The 20,844-nt window shown below is 49.1% G+C and overlaps 1 protein-coding gene and 1 long non-coding RNA gene across 3 annotated transcripts in view; both read left to right on the forward strand.

Annotated features, from left to right (window-relative positions):
• Positions 1-10,485, forward strand: part of LOC135397682 (uncharacterized) — a 57,133-nt gene extending 46,648 nt beyond the window's left edge. For both annotated transcript variants that reach the window (XM_064629288.1, XM_064629287.1), the window contains exon 5: positions 10,303-10,485. In XM_064629288.1, the coding sequence (XP_064485358.1) occupies positions 10,303-10,452 (150 nt within the window). In that variant the 3' untranslated portion in view covers positions 10,453-10,485. The remainder of the gene's footprint in view (positions 1-10,302) is intronic.
• Positions 1-20,844, forward strand: part of LOC135399318 (uncharacterized) — a 123,350-nt gene that overhangs the window by 98,267 nt on the left and 4,239 nt on the right. The window lies entirely within an intron of this gene.

The following is a 20,844-nucleotide window of genomic DNA, read 5'->3' on the forward strand; positions in this document are numbered from 1 at the left end:
CAAGGTGTAGCACCATCACAATACCTGTCCACACCTGGGAAAGAACATCCACCTAAACGGCGCAAAGGTGTGAGTAGTTTTCGTTATTGGAGCTGACAAAGGTCTCTCAGTCCGTGTGGTTCAAATACTGTCATAGATTTCAGGATTGTGTGAATGGGTTAATTCTCATCTGCGTGACTCCGAACCTTGCCGCCGCTTACGGCACAGAGAGAGTAAAAAAAAAGAAAGTAGGATCTAGTCCCTAAACTCAGGTGGTGCACTGTTGATAAAAGTACACTTCGTTTAGCATGATCTTAGAAACCATATTTCAACAGAATATTTATGTGATATGTTGAACATACGTATCCGTTCTTTTCGCTTCACTGACCTGTTTTCATGTTCACAGGTGACTTCCTCAGCGGAGCCTGAAACCACTTAGATGAGACAGCATGATCATTGTAACCCACTATTCAGAGCAGACAAATGCTGTGCACCCTCTTTCCAGATTCCTCTTTAATGCAGTGTCGTGTCTACCATTCGGGCTCTGTATATTGTTCACACCTTCGGAGGAGCCTGCATAGCGAGGACTCTGTCCCGGTGGCAAATGGAACAGCTCTTTCACAAAGAAAGCAGATTTCCGCCAGAAGACGAACAAGCAGTTAACTTGAAATAGTGCCAATTACTTGTCGTTTTTCTAATTGCAAAATACTGGGCACGCTACGTCAGTACTGGGGTTTGCTTTTTTCCAGTTACACAACTGTTGACTTCAAGCTTACGTAACACAATAATAAAAGAGAGCAACAAAGCAGGCGAACAGGTGTCGTGAGATTGTGTCCCCGAGTCTTTGGGTTATGGATGTAATACACAGTATTGGAAACCTGGTTGAACAATAAATTTGTTAAACGACAAACACTTATCAGAAGTCAATACGATGTCAGAATACTCTTACAGAATACGCTACAGCTGAGTTTTTGTAGGCATGGTGGTTGGCAACGCTAAATGTTCAGATTTACGACGTGTCCAACATTGAATACAGGATACGTGACGTGCTCATAAATAAATTCTTGCATGAAACATGCCACCCGTAGAACAACAAATGCGGAGTAAATCAAAATCGCCTAAAGGCGCGAAGCTCCTGTGAATAATAACAATAATGATGTAAATGTAGTTGAAACAAAGTAAAACAAAACATTAGACCATTAGGTCACCCAGTCTTTTACGATGATTCGTGCAAACAAATCGAGCAACAAAGGGGGCATCTTCCAAATATCACAGTCTCACTTCACAACGCACATACTTTGTTGTCAGATTGCTAACATGTAAACATAACTGCAACTGACGTAAATATAACTGCAACGCCAAGCAACCACCAGACACTTTCCATTGGTGACGGCGGCACAACCAATACATGTTGCGGTGAATCGCTAGAGGCCCACGTAACTCGTCAGCAAAACTCTCAAAGCCACGGAGGTGCGTCAGTTCCTTGTTGTGAACGGCCGCAGATGAGACGACGAATACATTCGATGAACAAAGTACAGCTCACATGTCATACTTGCCAGTTCAACTGTAGCAGACGATTCACATGGAAAAAGCTGTTCATTATAGCATGTTATCCGAACGCCTCCAACCAAGAAAACGTAATGCTTCAACTTCAACCCTCAGACGCGACCAGAGACCTTGTGACCTTGTATGCGCGATTGGACGGCGGCAGTGGCGGCAGCCACAGGCCACAGCGCGAGCTCGTGGCATTACTTGCCATTGTGCAACACCGGTGACGTAACGGGGAACCGAAGTGCGGTCCGTACAGTTACACCATGGACAGGGAAATATGCGCAGGAGAGGATGAACGCGGAAGAGACATTTCCAGCGCGCGCTCCTCGCAGAGTGGAGCGATTTCGTCCGGAAAAATTTGTGGCATATTAGTTTCTCTGCGGGAAGAACAGTTTCCAGCGAAAAAAAAGTATGGTGGTTCGGGAAATTTCGTAGTCCCTTTAACGTTTACATGGGCATTTGCAAGAGCTCAAGAGAACACTTCTTTGTTTGGTGTGGCGGTGATAAAACGTGCTCATGTGATGCTAGCTTTCAACCCGATGTTCGCAGAACTCTGTGACTGTATGTCAACGTTATACGTGAATAACAGATATTTTGAAAATCCTTTGCACTCATGAGTATATCTGACACCCCTGCCTTAACACCATACATGTGTAACTATTTAACATATACGTCATATGCTCTGCGGCAAACATCTGAGTGCTGCAAGAGATGCTTTGGCGAATTGAAGTAATCGTTTTCTGCACTGCTCTTGGTATTCACACACAACTTGGTGTGGTAGTTTTATCTTTGTCATCCGTTGATACGTGTGGGACACCAGACAGAATCTGTCTCTCCCAGAGACCGTCCATAGTGGATGCTCGGCTATGCCGCATTAGTACGGTGATATTGTTTACCTTGCCTGAGGTCTGAAAATGCATACATGTCAACGTGAGAAAGAAATTCCGGTTGCCCGTTCTGTATTAATTAATTAATTACTTAATTTATTACTAAGATCAATATTAAGATAAATTTGTGGTGACAGAGCTAATCAGGAAACTCGTGCGATATATGGCTCGACACATGGGACTTCCGTTCCGTTCTTCTTAATTAGAAGACTATTAAAAGAAAGTGTGCGGTATTTCCAACAGTATGAGAAGAACACACACACACATACATATAAGCTTGCAGGATGTCAAAGACAACAGGACCGAGGAGTCCACGTATCCCCAAGTTGGCCACACACTGGAGCGCGGGTCTTGAGTCTGTAAAGACGACCCAGGACTGAGCTGGACTGGCTGATATTTTTTGCATAGCAAATAGAATGGCGTAAAGCTCGGCACACGTAGACGATGTTCTGTGAGAAAGACGGTGACCACAGGAGACTGACTGGGATGGAATGACAAATGCCGAGGACGATCCACCCCGAGTAGATGACCCGTCAGTGAAAACTGACGTTGACGCCGTGTAGTTGTCGTGCATCATGCCCAGGGTAAGCTGCTTGGCGACACACGGGGCTGTATCCCTTTTCCTTCCATGCAGGCCAGGAACAGTTAGGCAGGTGACTGGGCTTGACAGAGACCATGGAGGGGCACTGGGAGCCACTGTCTTCACTACGAAACGCGGGACGCTAGGCTTCAGCTGAGTCATCACCGAGCGGACCTTGCAGTGCTTGCGCCTCAAGATCTTCGAAACGAGCGGGTGCCGCCGATGATGGGATAAAAGGCGGAGAAAAAGTCGGCAGGTCTCACCGTAGCGAAGAACCTCCAGCGGGGTGTCCCTCGCTTCGGCAATAACTGCTCGGGTCTCTGCTTCTCGGGGGACGCCGAGGCACACACGGAGGCTTCGCGCCAGGAGGCACTGCAGCTTATGATCAGAAGATGTCGGCAGGCCATTAAGCACTGGCAAACTATACGCGAGGGACCCTCGAACCAAAGCCCTGTGGACGGCCAACAGAGAGCTCGTGTCACTGCCCCATCTCATGCCTGCCAAGCGACGGATCACTGCAATCCAACGGTGGATCTTGATCTCCAAGCTTGCAATATGCCTCCGCCAAGAGAGCCTAGCATCAACAGTGAGACCGAGGAACCTATGGTGAGACACGTGCTTGAACAGTATGCCTGCAACGGAAAGCTGGAAGGGCCTCATGTTCCGCCTTGTAAAAGGAATTACTACTGTCTTTTCCGTCGATATGTCTAAGCCCGCCAGGGACGGGTACTGCTGGATAGCATCGAGAGCGAGTTGGAGGCGTCGCTGGAGCGCAGGACGAGATTTACCGGTGGTCCAGATACAAATGTCATCAGCATAGATGGAGATAGCCACTTTCCTACCGACGCAACCTCGAAGGCCCGCCATAACAATGTTGAATAAGATGGGGCTCAGAACACTTCCCTGGGGCACCCCATGGGTCAACTTGACAAAGTCTGTATCCCCCTGGCTTGTGCGGACGAACAGTTCCCGTCCATGAAGGAAATCAGTAAGCCATGAGAGAGCTCAGAAAGGCAGGGCGGCATCAACAAGGCCATGGAGGACAGAAGCGTGGCTGACAGTATCGTACGCCCGCCTAACATCGAGAAAGGCAGCCAGCACAGTCTTCTTGCGCACCTTTGCGTCTTCCACAGAAGTGATTAAATCGAGTACCGAGTCTATTGCTGCTCTGTGCCGTCGAAAGCTTGACATTTCTTCCGGGAAGACGCGGCGATGTTTGAGCCACCACTCCAGTCTAGCGAGTACCATGCGCTCCATCAACTTCCCAAGGCAGCTAGTCAGGCTCACTGGTCGAAAGGAGGAGAGCTGCGATGGTGGTTTGCCTGGCTTCAATAGCGGAATAACACGTGCGCGCTTCCAACTGTCGGGTACTTTCCCTGACCCTACCCTGACCCTATAGGTGACATTATCCGGCCCAGGAGAGGACCGAACCCGAGACAGCAGCAGCGCGCTTCTGAACTCGGCCAGTGAGAAATCCATATCCATGTCCGGATCAGTGACTATGGGCTAGACCTGTGCGCCGATGGCAGTTTGACCGGCGGCGGCGTCAAGCCGGTTTTTCGGTCGGCGTCGGCGGCGTCGGCGGCGCGAGCATGCAGATGCTAACCGTTGCCATTAGCGTGGGCCAGCGTGGGCCCTGTGGTACCTAACATGGGATGTAGCAGTAATCATCTGGTTATTTGCGTGCGAGGAGGCACTACGCGCATAAACGCGTGTGGTTTCCTATTCCGCAAAAAGCAGAACTGTCAGACATCAGACAAATGCTTCTTCAAGATACTAACTTTTCAAATGATTTATCTCCGTCCTTCTCCTTCGCGCCCACCAGGCACTCTTCACAGAATAAATCAGAACCGATGTTCCTCTTCTTGTCACCATCTTGCAGAACAAGACCACCAAAGTAGCGTCAGACCCCGCTCGTTTTTGTGGCCTTTGAACTTTTATCGATAGAGAACAACGACACTTTCCTTCGGAACGGACAACTCGTTTCCGATGTCATGGCAAACCTCGAAGGCAGCACCGCGCAATCGTTTTGAGCTTCCCGCTTGCGCTCGTCCGCACACGAAACGAGATCAACCACGGAACGCCGTACCGAACGCGCGTGGTCCCTCGGCGCGCCGGGCTGGCGCCAGCGGCGGCGCCGGCGTGAGGCAGATCGGCGGCAACGGCGGCGCGAATCGGCGGCGCACAGGTCTACTATGGGCGCAGCTTGAATCCGTTCGACTAACGTAGTCACATGGGAAGAAAACCATGTTGAACTTGCAGCCTTCGAAGGAGCGGCAATGGTGTTGCAGAAGGCCTGAGAAGAAACTAGTAATGCAACATTCATCTTTTCGATTTCGATACATTCTTTCTTTCCGGCTTTCTGTCCATAAGCAAGAGAAACGTGTACCGCCGTACCGCTTCCCTGTCCGGACGCGCGCTCGGACCTCCACTCGCAGCTTTTCGAAATCGCCGTCAGGTGGCTACGGCTTCGCTGGAATCGCGAAAACTTTGCCTTCGGGAGAGGAAAATGAATTGCGCTGCGCATGCGCCAGCAAAAACATCACGTGGCCCTCTTTGCCGCTGCCTTGTCGTCTGCTCGCTTCATGTGCGCATGCGCTAGGAGACAGCGGTTTGCTTGAGGATGGATTTGTGTGTGGTAGGGATGTGGAGCCAGTGATGCAGCTTTGCTGAATATTCCGTCCAAGCTCCTCGCTGGACGTCCGTCTATGTTATCCAAGTGAGGGGACGTTTCAGCAACGCCGGCGAGTAGCATGTTCGGTTGAAAGGTGAGGGCGTTTGAACAAAATTGCTCCATTGTCCGCTCTGTTACTGCAGATTGCAACAAATGCAAGTCCACTTTTTCTCAGCAGCACCAGGTAAATGTACACAACCAAGCGAATTAGGACGCGCGAGTGCAGGTAAGTACGTCTCATGCTCTGTTTCACTAATACACATATACCATTCGCGTTCAACGCACTTATTTTGCAGGTATTGCAACAAATGATGCAGTAGCATAAACTGACAGTCTGGCGTGTAATGTACACCCATTCTGCCGGCTTCGTGTGGCGTGTTCGGACTATTTAATTGGACCACCTGTTCCATCTCAACACCGAAGCCCGTAAGAAATATACTGGTTCCGACAATCATCAGTAATCTTTAGTTGCGCTTAATTCTTATTATTTTGTACTTGTGTTTTTACTCAGAGCTCTCATGCTGAATTTTTAACGGGGCAACGAAATTACAAAACACGCATGCCAATTGTGTTAAAACTGAGGACATTGCATTATTTTTGCTGATTTCATATTTTCAGGCATGGAGAGAAGAAATGCAGAAGGCGGCCAAGAGTCATTTTACTAAAGGCACAGGGGTAAAAAGATTGAAAAGTGGAGGTTTAAAGTGTTATTATATTTGTGACTGATCAGGTGCTTTCACGAGGGCACATCAAAGGAAATGTTCCATGAAATCACAAGGTTCCGTCATGCATGGGGACACCTGCCTTGCTGATGAGTCTGCAACATTCCAAACTGGCAAGGTCTCATTTGTCTTCCAAGCTTGCTATTATGCACGTGACTTTGGGCTGTGCCACACCCCACTGACAAAAACCGAGGAAGATGCAATGGAGACAGCCCGTGCAGGCCCCCTGTAAAACACTATGTTGTACTGGAATGCCTTTTTTTTTTCTGATACCTTCAAGAAACTTTGTATAGGGATACTACGTGACTGTGTAGCACTCGGCTTTCTATGCAGCTCAGTATTCGAGGTGTGCTAGATGGCACATTGCAAAGGATTCAGTTCACCTCACTACAAGGCAGTACTTGTACACCACCATGAGGGACTATAATATATACTACAGTGAGAGGAAAGCCGACGACAAGCAAAGCAGTGTTGCCCTGTTGGTCAGAGCCCAAACGAGCAGTTCAGTGTTTTCCCTCACACACAAAGGCAACAAGGATGACGCTACTCTCTTTCAATGAGGAAATAGTATACCTCCCGAGTGTTAAGAGATACTGTTGTGAAATTTTTTGATGCTGCTTTATTATGCCTACAAGCCAGCTGTCAGATACCAAATTTTAGCGCGCAGGTGCAACGCTGTGTGCTATAAAAAATGGTGAACATGCCCTCCCGCGCACTTTTGTCCTAATTTCAACGCCTGATATCTCTGGCTATAGATGTCCCTGATCGCAATACTTGGTGTCAGCTCACTCATCTTTTAATGCTCTTTCATCTGATATATCTATCCTGCATATACTTCCTAGCGGCATGTGCTTATATAGGCAAATGTTCAGGCATATTTTGAAATAAACATGGACTTTGCGCGTGTATTTCTCAGAAAGGTCCCACTTGATTTCGTATATATTTTGCCAGGATATGGCCCGATGTTAGGCCTCTCATCTAACGCAAAAACTTCTTCTCCAAAGGCGTACGCTGCTGATTAGCGCGTTAAAACGCGGCCCCACTGCGTACGAACGTGTCGGAGATATCGACAGCCAGAGCAAGAAGCGTGGAAGTTTGAACAAAACTGCGCGACAGAGCATGTTCGCCGCTTTTTATACGATGCAGCGCTGCACCTGTGCGCCTAAATTTGCGCTCGGAGTGCTGGCAGGTAGGTACACTAAAGCACAAAAAAAAAAAAAAATGCACTACTATATCCTGTAGAACTCAGGATGTATACACGTGCAAACACGGCTAAATTGCAACAATCGAATTCAGGGCTGGATTTCTCGATTTTTTGCAGGGAAAGTATTCGAATGATTAATTTTACCAATGTTGATCATCATCTGCGATGAGCGTCTAAATATATATGAAAACTCATAAAAATTCAGAAGGTCAATGGGACCTCCCTGTCTGAGCTGACGTGGAGCAGGCCTACAATTATGTTCTGTGGCTAACCTTTTCAGTGGCTTCCATCTTTCAACAGTCTAACTTAACTGGCAACGAGTTCCAACTTCTATCTCTGTTCCATATAACCTGTGTTAAGTGAATATTTGTGAAGTAAATAGTACATATTCGGGACTGGTGGTTATATACTTTCAATGTAACACTCTTTTTTCTTTCATTGCTGGTGAAGTGATGCATTAAAGAACCCATGTATTTTGTGAGTATGATGCAATAAAGAGTTTTCTACAATGACATATTGATTTTGTTTTTAAAAATCGTGCAAATTAACTCTTGTTTGGGGGGTAGGAGGTACCCGCAAGTGTGCATTGGCTGCACCTCGGGAAATCGTTGGGGTACGATACAGGCTGCCGATAACGGACCATTAGCATCCCCGTGTTGCAAACCGTATGCCGGACCATGGTCGGGAGCCGACCCGGTCCGACCCGGTCGGGTCGGTCGCCGCCGGCGCACCGACGTTGGGACGTCGCGCTGTGCTGCCTGGGTGGATACAGTACCATCTCAGCTAAGCAGTAATTCAAATAAGAAACATCAGCAGTAATAGGGTTACATCGTAATTAATACGGGGAGTGATTTATAGCAGCGTGCTATTTGTTCGTGAAATGACCAAACCTACGCGTCCTCACTCATATAGTTGCTAGCCGGGCGAAGACGCCCCTCATTTTGCGAAGCCACGATGTATTATACCAGTATCTGTTCCCCACCAAATCCTCACACTTGCTTCTTGCGTGGCGAGTAATCTGCACGAGCTCTCCTCTATGTTTTACACAGGTCTTCACTTTGTGAATATGATTTTGTGGGTACATGCCGCATGTGGGTGCATGTGTGTCCAGGTATTTTCTTTCGCTCTCTCTTTCTTTCTCGCGGCAGTTGTTGTTATTACAGCACTTGTCGTTCAATAATATTTTGTTACCAGGTGGATCAAGAAAGCGCCACTTTTATATACGCTGAAATAAATCGAATATTCCAGTCTTCGTAAATTACACTCCGGGTTTGAAAATATACCTTCAAGGGATATATGTTTATACCATGAGGTGCAAATAATATACCTTCAGGGAGGTATAAAGTTACTATACCACGAAGGAGGTATAGTGTTTACACCTCAAAAGGTATGCGCCCTGGGACAAGCCGTTTATACTCTAAAAGGTATAAATTTTTCTAGTCAAGACAACGCCATTAGAAAGGGGAATCGAGGGGACACCCTCAAAAGGGACGTAAAGAGAATACCCCCACAAAGGGGAGTCAAGGGAACCTCCCAAAAAGGGGAATCAAGGGAACACCCAAAAAAGAGGAGTCAAGACAACAGCCCCAAAATGGGAGCCAAGACAACACCCTTAGAAAGGGGAATCAAGGGAACACCCTCACAAAGGGGAGTAAAGAGAATGCCCACATAAAGGGGGTCAAGGGAGCACTCTCACAAAGGGGAGTCAAGAGAACAACGTTAAAGAGGGGAATCAAGAGAACACCCACAGATAGGGGAGTCGAAGGAACACCGTTAGGAAGGGTTTAACTTAAACACCCTAAAGGGAGTCATATGTGTGACGAGCGTGAACACCCCCAAAGGAGTCCAGCATACTCCTCCTTTTCTGAGAGTGATACTACATCACTGTCAGCCTGGAACGTTGCAGACGAATCATCAATGCAGGTTGCCCCACGCGTGACGGAACCTTGTGATCTTATGGACCTTTCTCCTTTGATGCTCTTCTCTATAAGAGCACCAAATCAGTTACAAATATAATAACACTTTAAACACCCACCTTTCAATATTTTTGCTCCTGTGCCTTTTGTAAAATGGCTCTTGGCTACCTTCTGCATTTCTTCTCTCCATGCATAAAGATCTGAAATCAGTAATAATTAAATCTCAGTATTAACACAATTCTCATGTGTTTTATTTTGTTGTTGAAGACATCTTTCTACATATATATTTTTTTTAAATCCAGCAAGATGTACGCATCCTACCGATGCGAAATTACTTGTGAGTGTGTTCGTGTGACACCGATGCACCACTTGGGCAAAACGGGGCGCTGACAGAGCTGTCCTCCCGCAGCCTTGTTACAGCTGTTCCATTACCGGAAACGGATAACGGAAACGAAAATATTGCAGTAAGAAAAATGAAAACGGTACCGAAAATACGCTCGCTACCCTTCCCTATTTTTTGGTGTATCTCTAGTGTTGCACACCAGAATCCCTGATGTTTTCTGATGTTCCAGTGTTTGCACATTAATTATACTGTCTCATGCATTTGATCCAGTGAGCTGCTTCGGCACCGTCATGAGGTATCAAAAGCTGCTTGGGTACTCATTACAATTACACATAAGAGCCTGTTTCTGCTGCTAAGGCGTCCCAGAAGTGATGTCATGTCTCACTTTCATGTGTGCATCCGCAGAAGAATGTTCCCCACTCACGCTGCTTCCCTTTCTTTTCCAGGCTCGTCTAGGAATTGTGGCCAGCTTGTGCGTTGTGCCCTTAGTTAGCCTGGCTTCGGCTATGTGGAAGCATGCAGCGTGGCGGAAAGTCGCCTTTCACCAGAGTTGCGACCCAGAAGATCAGCGCATGCTAAACAGTCGCACTTTATGACAAAGTCTCGCCTACGTTAATGTGCAATACCAGGTAAGCACCTTTCATTGGATGTAACGGCTTGAGATAAACGTACAGTTCCCGTTTAGGTATCGAACACACTTCTGCTATTCATTGGAAAATGTGGTGGGCTGGTTAGTAAGATTGCATGTTTGGGCAACACAAAAAAGTACCAACAACATAAACCAGCTACGGTGGCATAGTGGTTAAGATGAAAGCTTTCCACGCCGAGACTGGGAGGTGACACGGGTTCGAATCCTGTCACCGGCTCTGCTGTCTGAGGTTTACCCTGGTTTTCCGAAGACTTTTCAGACGAATGTCGGCACAGTTCCCCCTGAAGTCGGCCCAGGACGCATACTATCCCACCTGTCCCCCACTCCTTCCTGCTGTCCTCTCTCCATCTGTCCACGTCTGTACACCGCTCATAGCCACAGTTGCTTCGCGGCGCTAACATGGAATAAAAAAACGAACAAACAACATAACAAGGTCGCAACCGGTTCAACCTTTACTGTTAGCTCTGTGACAAAGAAATATACACACTCGAAGTGCATTTCTTCGTCATAGAGATAACAGTAAAGGTTGGAAGTTGCGACCTCGTTGTGTTGTCTGTACGTTTTTGTGTCGCCCAAACATGCAATTCTGCTATTGAGCCCAGATTTGTACTGTCGTATATCGTACCACGGATCCTACAAATGGTAATAGAAGCAGCAGAAATCGTGTGGAGAGAGTGCAGAAGAAAATACAGGAGAGAGAGAGAGAGAGAAAGAAAGAAGCGGGGCCAAACAAATGCTCTCTCCCAAAACGTTCAAGTTCCGAGGCCTACATGTTGGCAGGGCCACGACCTACTAGATTATAACGACCATGTCATAACCGGCAACCCCTATGAGGAGCCCGTCCGCACGATCCGCTAGGGGCGCTACTCATCGGCCCGCGAGATCTACATCATGATTGGGCAATGGAATGAGTCTTTCATCAGTGTAAATCCCAACAAGCTTGCAGAGGAAGTATTACAGGCCACTCAAGAGCAAATCAAGAGTCACCGTATTGCGAAGGACGGCAGTATTATTATTTCTGTTGCTTCGTTGCCTGCTGCTAAAGCACTTCTGGCGCTCACGAGCCTTGCCAACGTTGCCGTGACAACTCGTGTGCCGGAATCCTATGTCAGGAATATAGGGAAAATCACTGGCCTTCAAACACCATACACGGATGAGCAACTTCTGGAATTTTTAAGCCCCATTGAAGCAGTCGAAGTACGCCGACAGAAAGCATTCAGACAACACGATGACGGAGATATGAACGTTAAGGCTTCGTCTAGTATAGTCATCACGTTCAAATCGGACATGAAGATGCCGGCCAGCGTTGTGCTCGGGTTTGACACTTACAAGTTGGAAAAATATTTCTCTCCTACCCAATGCTTCAACTGCATGCGGTTCGGCCATCTGGCAAAGAACTGTAGAGGAGTGACGCAGTGCAAGGTTTGTGCTGGTCCGCACAATCATCGCGAATGCACCTCCAAGAGAGAACGCAAATGTGCAAACTGCCATGGCCCTCATGCAGCATCCTATGGAAGATGCCCCCGCCGTCAAGCGGCCATCAAAGCCGCCAGAGCAGATGCATATATGGCGAAGCACTGACGCGGAGTAAAGACAACAAATGACAACACGAGCCAACCGACCCAACAGAAGAAGGGGCAGCCCGCAGTACACCCGCGCACAGCTGAAAATTTTCCTCAACTCCCACCTAGGCCCCAAAGGACACAACGAGAACGCAAGACACTGGCACCACCAAACCAAAGACCACCACCACCAAAGACTGCAGCACCAAGGGTGTGGAATTTCGAGCAACATCCTGCAACTAGACAGCCGGTATTATCAGTAGCGCCCCCTCCAGTGCCTCCAAGACGTCCCATCGATCGCTCAGCAAGACACCCACAAGAAGAAGGTTCACTTGTGCTTCAAATAATCCCCTTTCTTCTGGCAGCACTAAAGGCTATTGTTGCTGCCCTGCCAAACGCAAGGCAGCTACCCGAGGTCATGCAGGTTTTGGCATTTGAACCTGAACATCTGAATATTCTAACACAGACCAACCATCGACAAAGTCTACAGTGAAGCTACAGTAATGCAGTGGAATTGTAATGGACTAAAAACACGGATCAGGGATGTCAGAAACTTTCTCCGACGGCATCCAATTCCGGTACTTGCGTTTGTTGAAACCGGAACCAGTGGCACTCTCAGAATTGCGAACTATGCGTGTTATGTGTGCCCAGAAACTAAAAGCCGCGTCCTCCTTGCTATTCGTAAAGACTTTCCATCCGTCCACTTGAGTTCATCCAGTCAAGGATCTGTTGAATATGTCGCTGCCAAAGCACTCATCTCATCAAGGTATCTGACAGTGGTAGCGGTATATATACCACCCAGAAAACAAATCGATCTTAAGCAACTCAGGACCTTTCTTTGTTCACTCCCTCGCCCTGCAATTATCTGCGCTGACATCAATGCCCATTCCCCTCTTTGGGGCAGTAGGAAAATAGATGGAAGAGGTCGCAAACTTGAAAGCCTCATTATGAACTTAGACTTTGCTGTCTTAAATGACTGGTCCCCAACGCTCCTACGAGGTCCAAAATATAGCAGCTGTATCGACGTCACGCTATGCACGAATGATATATCTCACCAGCTCACGTGGGCGGTGGACAATGACACCAAGGGAAGTGACCACCTGCCAATCTATATAGCCGATGACTGCAATGTATTACAAAAGCAAAAAAAGAATGCTCACGATCTACAACTGGAAGGATTTCCGCCACAAAAATACTGCAACTCTCCTCACCTGTACATCCCCTAAGGACTTTGCAGCTAATGTCAAAGCGAACCTCAGTGAGGCAAGCACAACCGTGACAATCCCAGTAACATATACAAGGGTTGATGCTGAATTCCAACACCTCAGGGCGCAGCGCCGCAAGGCTGAACACCGTTATAGACGATCAGGTGAGCTTACCGACTGGAAAATGGTCAATACCCCGAAAGAGAAAATCAGAAGGCACCTCAAACAACTAGCTGCTAAAAACTGGAAGGACACCTGCTACGCTCTGGATTCCTCTGCAAACCCCTCCAAGATATGGAAAATCATCAATAATTTAACAGCACCTCCCAAACAGTCCTTTCCTTTCCGTGCCATAGCCCCAAAGACCAACATTTCCGAGAAAACCGTAGCTGAACATTTTCTGATGACAATAATAAGGCCATCGAATTCGGCAAGTAGTCCCATGTACATACAGTCAGCACGATCAGCCAAGGTTCACACCCTTATTACTACTCCCATACCATCCCCCAAGCTTGACACAGATCTCACGACATCAGAGTTACTGCAAGCGCTGGCCAAAGCCTCTAAGAAGAAAACCGTCCGTGGACCTGACAAAATCACCTACAAATCTCTTTCCAACCTCGGTCCCACAGCCATCAAACAGCTCTTGGATATATTCAACGGTACATGGCAAAGGGCTTGTCCCGATTGAATGGAAGGTTGCTCAAGTAGTCCCTATACTTAAACCGAACAAACCGTCGACAGACATCACGTCATACCGCCCCATAAGCCTCACCAGCTGTATAGGGAAACTCATGGAGCACATGATTCTCAATCGACTACAGTGGTATCTGGAAAAACAGAACCTCATCCCAGATGAACTTACAGGTTTCCATAAAGCACGCTGCTCCGCAGACTCCGTAATGGATCTGGTGTCAGACATTGAACACAACAGAGCTCTATCTTACATCACGGTAGCAGTCTTTCTAGACATCAAGAGAGCTTTCGATACTGTGAGTCATCCCCACGTGCGTCAAGGACTCCTGAATGCCAGTGTCGGAGAACGCATGTACAACTGACGGGAAAACAGACGGGAAAACAAATCCGGTGCCGGTTGAGCAGGGAGGGCCACAAGGTGGCGTCCTCAGCCCAACGCTATTTAATATTGCCATGTTCGAACTGACAAGGCTTCTACCCAAACGAGTTAAAATTACCATTTACGCAGATGACGTATGCATCTGGGTCAGTGGACGTTACATCAGTTTTATCAAAAATACCTTAGAACATGCCTTAGAAGTAATCGCCAGCTTCTTTCAAGAGCGCACTATGGACCTCTCCCCAGAGAAAACTGTACATATTCCTTTCACCAGAAAGAAGCTGAAGAATTTCAACCTCAAAGTGCGAGGGGATGAAATCAAACGAACACAGAGCCACAAATTCCTAGGAATAATTCTCAATCAGAACTTGTCCTGGGCGCAGCAGATCAAGAAGCTTCAGCAGACAACCAAGGCTTATACAAATATTATGAAGATAATGGTCAACGTGAAATGGGGCAACGGGAAGACCATCCGGACTGTTCACCAAGCCATGATTAAACAAACACTGGCTTACAGCATCCCGTACATGCATAACATCACTTCCCACCAAGAAGCTAAGTTAAATTCCATCTTGGGAAGAAGCCTCATCATCTGACTCGGAGTACCAAGGACAACCAGGATCTCACTCCTGCTGGCGGAAGGACGTGAAGCACCTTCTGTAGCTCTGAGATGCCAAGAAACACAAAGACATGTTATCCGACTCCTAACTCAGCACTCCAATCATCAGCTCATCAGAAAACTGGAAGATCGCTACAAGGGTAATGCTGCACAGGCAGTACGGAAACTCAAAAGAAATCTGCCTAAGAAAAGGGTTCACACTCTTCAACAAGAACAGCCCTTATGGATCCTACCGCACCCTGAAGTACACACAGAAATTCCTGGAATCACTAATAAATCAGAAACGGACGTCTCCGTGCTCAAGACACTGTCCCTAGCATACCTTTAGGACACCTTCTCGTCAAGAACGGCCATCTATACAGATGATTCCTGTACAGATGACAGATCTGCAAGTGCTTTTATCATTGAAACCATGCGAAAGGGGGTACAGGCTCTCACATGGCACCTCATCCACCGCTGCTGAACTACACGGTATACTCAAAGCACTATGCCTCATCAAAAAATCTCACCCGAAAACTTGGCTCATCTGCACAGATTCAAAGTCCTCCTTAGAAGCCATCATCAAAAGAAGTGATTTGAATTATATGGTGTACAAAATTCTCACCACCCTCAGCAATGCCATACGGTCAGGTCACAGTGTAACACTGCCGTGGATTCCATCCCACTGTGGTATATCAGGGAATGAAGCAGCAGACAAAACAGCCAAGGAAGCTCTAAGCAAGACCAAGCTCAGCGCCATACCTTTCTCGAAAGCTGACTCAAAAGCCTATCTAAGGAAAACGACGACTCAAAAATCCAGAGTACTATGGAAGTCATCCCTCCGACCTACTGATTATCTCTCTTTCATCGATCCCAATTTTACAGTTATCGTCCAAAGAAGCTTGGAGAGACCTCTGCAAACAGTCATCCACAGAATCCGCCTAGGTCAGCTTTATTCACGGACAACGCTCTACAGAATGAAACTCATATCAACTTCGTTATGCCGCACATGCAACACTCCGGAAGACACACTTCACATAATCATGCAGTGTCCATCTTACGAGACTCACAGAGAACGACTTCAGGCTGTGCTGGATAAGCTTGACTCTCGACCTTTCAGCTTCTGCAAACTATTTGGTTACTGGCGCTGCAAACAGCAACAGGTGAATGTAATGAAAGCCCTCTGTGCATTTTTAAAAGACAGCGGTATCGTCAACCGCTATTAAGCCGTTCGCTGATGTGAAAATGAGAGAATGAAGGAAACAGTGACGCTCATGGCAGAGCGTCGCACGTTCAAGACGCGTCTTCACAATACGCTGAAGCTTAAAAGAAATGGAGTTGCAGGTGCCCACCAGGGAGACCACATAGCTCCAGACACCATCCAGTTAGATGAAGAAGATGAAGAAGAATGGAAATTTGAATTTTGAACGCGCAGAAGCGGACGTACGACTACCGTAGCAGACGACAGCAACAGCCCCTATGAAAACGCATAGAATGATGATGATAATCAGCTTTAGAAACAAGCATCTTCTATGGGACATCCACCGCTTGTACAAAAATACTAAGGTAAGCTGAAGTACAAAGTGTAGACAAAGGAGACCAGACCTGATACCAGCAGCTGACTTTACTCGAAGTGAACTAAACCGTAGCTCCGCCTACAAGAAATATCAAAGCGCGAGACCCCCGCGCCCCCATTCTCCTCTTCGTTCTCTATCTTTAACATCCTCCCCGGGGCCAGGATCCACGATAGCTTCGAGTAGGTACAGCCGCTGCGCAGGGCGCACGATATGTCGTTTGTTCGGCAGTCTTAGCGTGAATGCTCTTGCGACGCCGTCTCGACCTGGGTGGCTGGCGGTGACGATTGCCGTTTTCCAGAGGAGCTGTGGTGTTGAGTCATCTTCCACGATGACTACATCACCCACCTTCAACGCCGTTGGGTCACCGCGGGGACCTTCGTGGGCGGAGCGCAGATGGAGGAGGTACTCTCTCTTCCATCGCCGCCAAAACATCGCGATAGCTTGCAGCTGCTCTTCCCTGAGCCTGTGCAGCGTCGTCGTCCCAACCCGCTCCTCCTCTGGTGTTGCCGGGAGCTGGATTGATCTGCCGCCGGTTAAGAAGTGCGAGGGCGTAATTGGTGGCGCTTCGTTGGGATCGGAACTCACACCGGTTAGCGGCCTACTATTTATCACCGCTTCAATTTCGTGGAGCAACGTGGTGAGCCCTTCAAAGGTCTGACGCGTTCGTCCAAGTGAGACCTTCAGTGCGCTTTTCATGGTCCGAATCATCCGCTCCCACCACCCGCCCCACCAAGGTGCGTAGGGAACATTGAACTTCCAGGTGATGCGAAGGTTGGCGGCAAAGTTTTGCACATCCTCGGCGGGCAGGAGAGCGAGAATACCGGCGCATCTTTGGAAGGCCCGGGCGTTGTCCGAATAGACTACGGATGGAATGCCGCGTCGCGCGATGAAGCGCCGAAAGGCGAGCAGGAACGAGGAAGTGGTCATGTCCCTAACAAGTTCCAGGCGGACGGCTCGTGTGACGGCGCACGTAAAAAGTGCGACGTAACTCTTCGTGACAGTCGGACCCTGCTTGACATAAAGGGGGTCACAGAAATCCACGCCGATGACATGGAATGGGCCGGACTCGGTTATACGGTCACGCGGAAGTGGAGCGAATGGAGCGTGCTCTGGTCGAAGCTTCATGCGGCGGCATACGAGGCACCTAGCGACGGCACACTTCACTGCCTGACGCCCCTTCAGGATCCAAAAGCGACTGCGCAGGTCAAGTAGCGTCGTCTGGACCCCTGCGTGGCACAAGCGTACATGTGTATGCATCACGGTGTGATGCGTGAACAGGTGCGTGTTTGGTAAGATTATAGGATGTTTCAAGCTGTCTGAGTCAAGAAGCTCAGCTAGTCGACCCCCGACACGCAGGATCTGGTCGCTGTCCAGGAAAGGCCGCAGTGCCGCGAGTCGTGAGGAGCGGGGCAGTGGATCGGCACGACGACTAAGTGCGAGGGTTTCGTGAAAGACTTCCTCTTGGACTTGCCGAATCCAGTATAGCTCCGCTTCGGCGATCTCGGATGCAGTTAACGGGCCGCGGTTGTGTGATTTTCTGGGATGGGCGTTCTTGATGAACCTGGCAACCCATGCAGTGACTCGAAGCATTTGGCTGAGAGTGCCGTAACGATCTAAGCTGAACACAGGCGGAGGACGTACTGCTGACGCAGCGTTGCACATTGATGGTAGAGAAGCGTCCTCAGTGCTCGGTGGTGGCGACGGAGGACGATCGGACCACTCGGAATGCCAGTTATCGCGGGGCTGAGGCAACCATGGAGCTCCGTGCCACCAGAGAGACTCGTTCTGTAGGCGATGAGCAGAAATCCCGCGAGTTAGATCTGCTGGGTTGTCCCGGCTCTTACAATGGTGCCATGCGGAGTCTGTTGTCAACCGGCGAATTTCGTTCACACGGTTTTGAACGAAGACGGGTGTCCGGGACTGTGCGCTGGTGATCCAGTGGAGTGCGACGGTGGAGTCTGTCCAGAACTCCGTACGCAGCGGAGAGAGTAGTGGCATCTTTCGTGCATGCGCAGCCAGCCGCGCAGCGATCAGGCACGCGAGGAGTTCCAGGCGCGGAAGAGAGACACTCTTGACCGGTGCTACACGTGCCTTGGCAAGGAGAAGGGATGCGGTCCACTGTTCCTGTGGATCGAACGTGCGTAGATAGATTGCAGCTCCATACGCGCGGGGGCTGGCGTCAGCGAACACGTGGATCTCGTCGTTGCCGTCCGATGAAGTCGACGACGAAGGCAGAAGGCGCGGCAGACGTATCGAGTTTAAGAGCGGTAACTCGGAACACCAGTCCGCCCACTGCATGAGGTGCGGGGCTTGCAATGCATCATCCCATCCTTGATCGCGTGCCCATAACGACTGGAAGACTAAGCGGGCTCGTATTGTGAACGGTGAGAGATATCTGAGTGGATCGAATATCCGTGCCACGCCGTGAAGAATGGTGCGCTTCGTGATGGGCTGGTTGGCGAGATAGGACGAGATGCCATTCATAGTGAACGTAACTTCGTCGGTGGGACGATGCCAGTGCAACCCGAGGACCTTCACCGTCTCCTGACTGCTCACTGTATCGTAGCAATGCCTTCTTGGCAGAATTGACGGCTGAGGGTCGGCGAGTTGGAGCACCACTTGCAGAGGTCCATGCCAGCTTCTTGCAGCATCGTGACTGCCTCCCGATAAATCTGAAGCGCGTCTTCTTGTGATGTGGCTCCTACGATGGGGTCGTCTACGTAGAAAGCGTGTCGAAGGCGCTCTGTAGCCGCTGGGTACTTATGTTGTACACTATCGAAGTGGTGACGGAGTGTGGCGGCTAGGAGAAACGGACTAGATGCGGCTCCAAAGGGGACACGCGTCATTCTCCATTCCTGGATCTGGGGGCATGGGTTTTCTGGACATGGAAGGTCTTCTGGCCACAGAAAACGCAATGCGTCGCGGTCTTCGGGACGAATTAAGATCTGCAGGTACGCTTTCCGGATATCCGCGGTGAGAATGATAGGATAACAACGGAAGGACACCAACTGAAGCAGTAAGTCTGCGTTGATGTTGGGCCCCTTCTGCAGTACTTGGTTTAACGATGGGGCACCGCTGACGTGTGACGAAGCGTCGAATACCACGCGAACCTTTGTTGTCACTGCTTCCTTCCGGATTACAGCATGGTGAGGAAGATAGTAGAGGTTCTCCTGAGGTACATCCCGGGCCTTCTCTGCGTGGCCTTCGAGGAAATATTCGGAAATCGTGTCGTGGTACTGCTTTAGGAGATCCGGATGGTCTCGAAGACGCCGAAGCTGCGAGAGTAGTCTCGTCTGCGCGATGCTGCGGTTATCAGCCAACACTCCACAGCAAGAGGGCTTGATGAGGAGTGGTACCTCGTACCGGTCTCCCTGAAACATGACATAATCTTCGAACTGTTGTTGCGCTGGGTGAATCTGAGTTTTCCCGTCGACAGGGTCAGTGATTCCAAGGGTGTCCAGCTTCCACATCTCAGCTGGGTCGAGGTCACAGGGTTCTATTGGCCCGCACGCAAGCGAAAGTGCCGTGACTACTGTAGACGGAACAGATGTGGAGTGAGGATAGGATCCGTGAATCACCCATCCGAAACAGGTTTCCACAGCTGTTAGATCCGGTCGGAGACGTCGAATGCTGCCGGTTACCATCGTCCAGTAAATGTCCGACCCAATTAGAATGCTGATGACAGCATCGACGGGGTCTGCGGGAGACGATGCATCGGCGATGTTCAGACCCAGGTCGTGCATCTCGTTCAAGAGGGTTGCGTCCAAGGAGTGATTGGTAACCGCACAGACCTCAGGAACTTCTAGTGCCTCGAAAGTAATTGTTTCTGGATGGTACTGGCTCCTGAGCGTCAAGGCAGCCCTCCAACAATGGTACGTTGTTGGAGTCTTGCTTCGCCCAAAGGTGTACACGGTTATGCTCTCCGTGCCAAGAACTGGGCATAGGAGCTGTGTGGCGACGTCTTGACGGATATAGGAACGATGGCTACCAGTGTCGAAGAGCACCCGAACAAGACTAGTGCCGGTGTTTCCGATGGCGAAAGCTCGAGCAGTTTGCAACAAAACAAACTGAGTTCGTCGGAGGCACGCTGCTGTGGTCACCGGTGAATTGGATGCGCTTGAACTGTCTCGGTGCTCCCGGTTGGGTATGTGGATCTGTGATCCCGGGTCGGGGGTATGGACGGCGTTGACGGCAGCCGGAGAGCAATCAGGACGGCTTGGTTGAATGTCGTGAAGCAGTGAAAAGTGGTGCCCACGACATGTCATGCATGTGAGTGATCTCGACGATCGACATTCCCGCGCTAAATGGTTGCGTTTGCCGCA

Source organism: Ornithodoros turicata, chromosome 6 (genome assembly GCF_037126465.1).
Source record: "Ornithodoros turicata isolate Travis chromosome 6, ASM3712646v1, whole genome shotgun sequence".
In the NCBI taxonomy this organism is placed as follows: Eukaryota; Metazoa; Arthropoda; class Arachnida; order Ixodida; family Argasidae; genus Ornithodoros; species Ornithodoros turicata.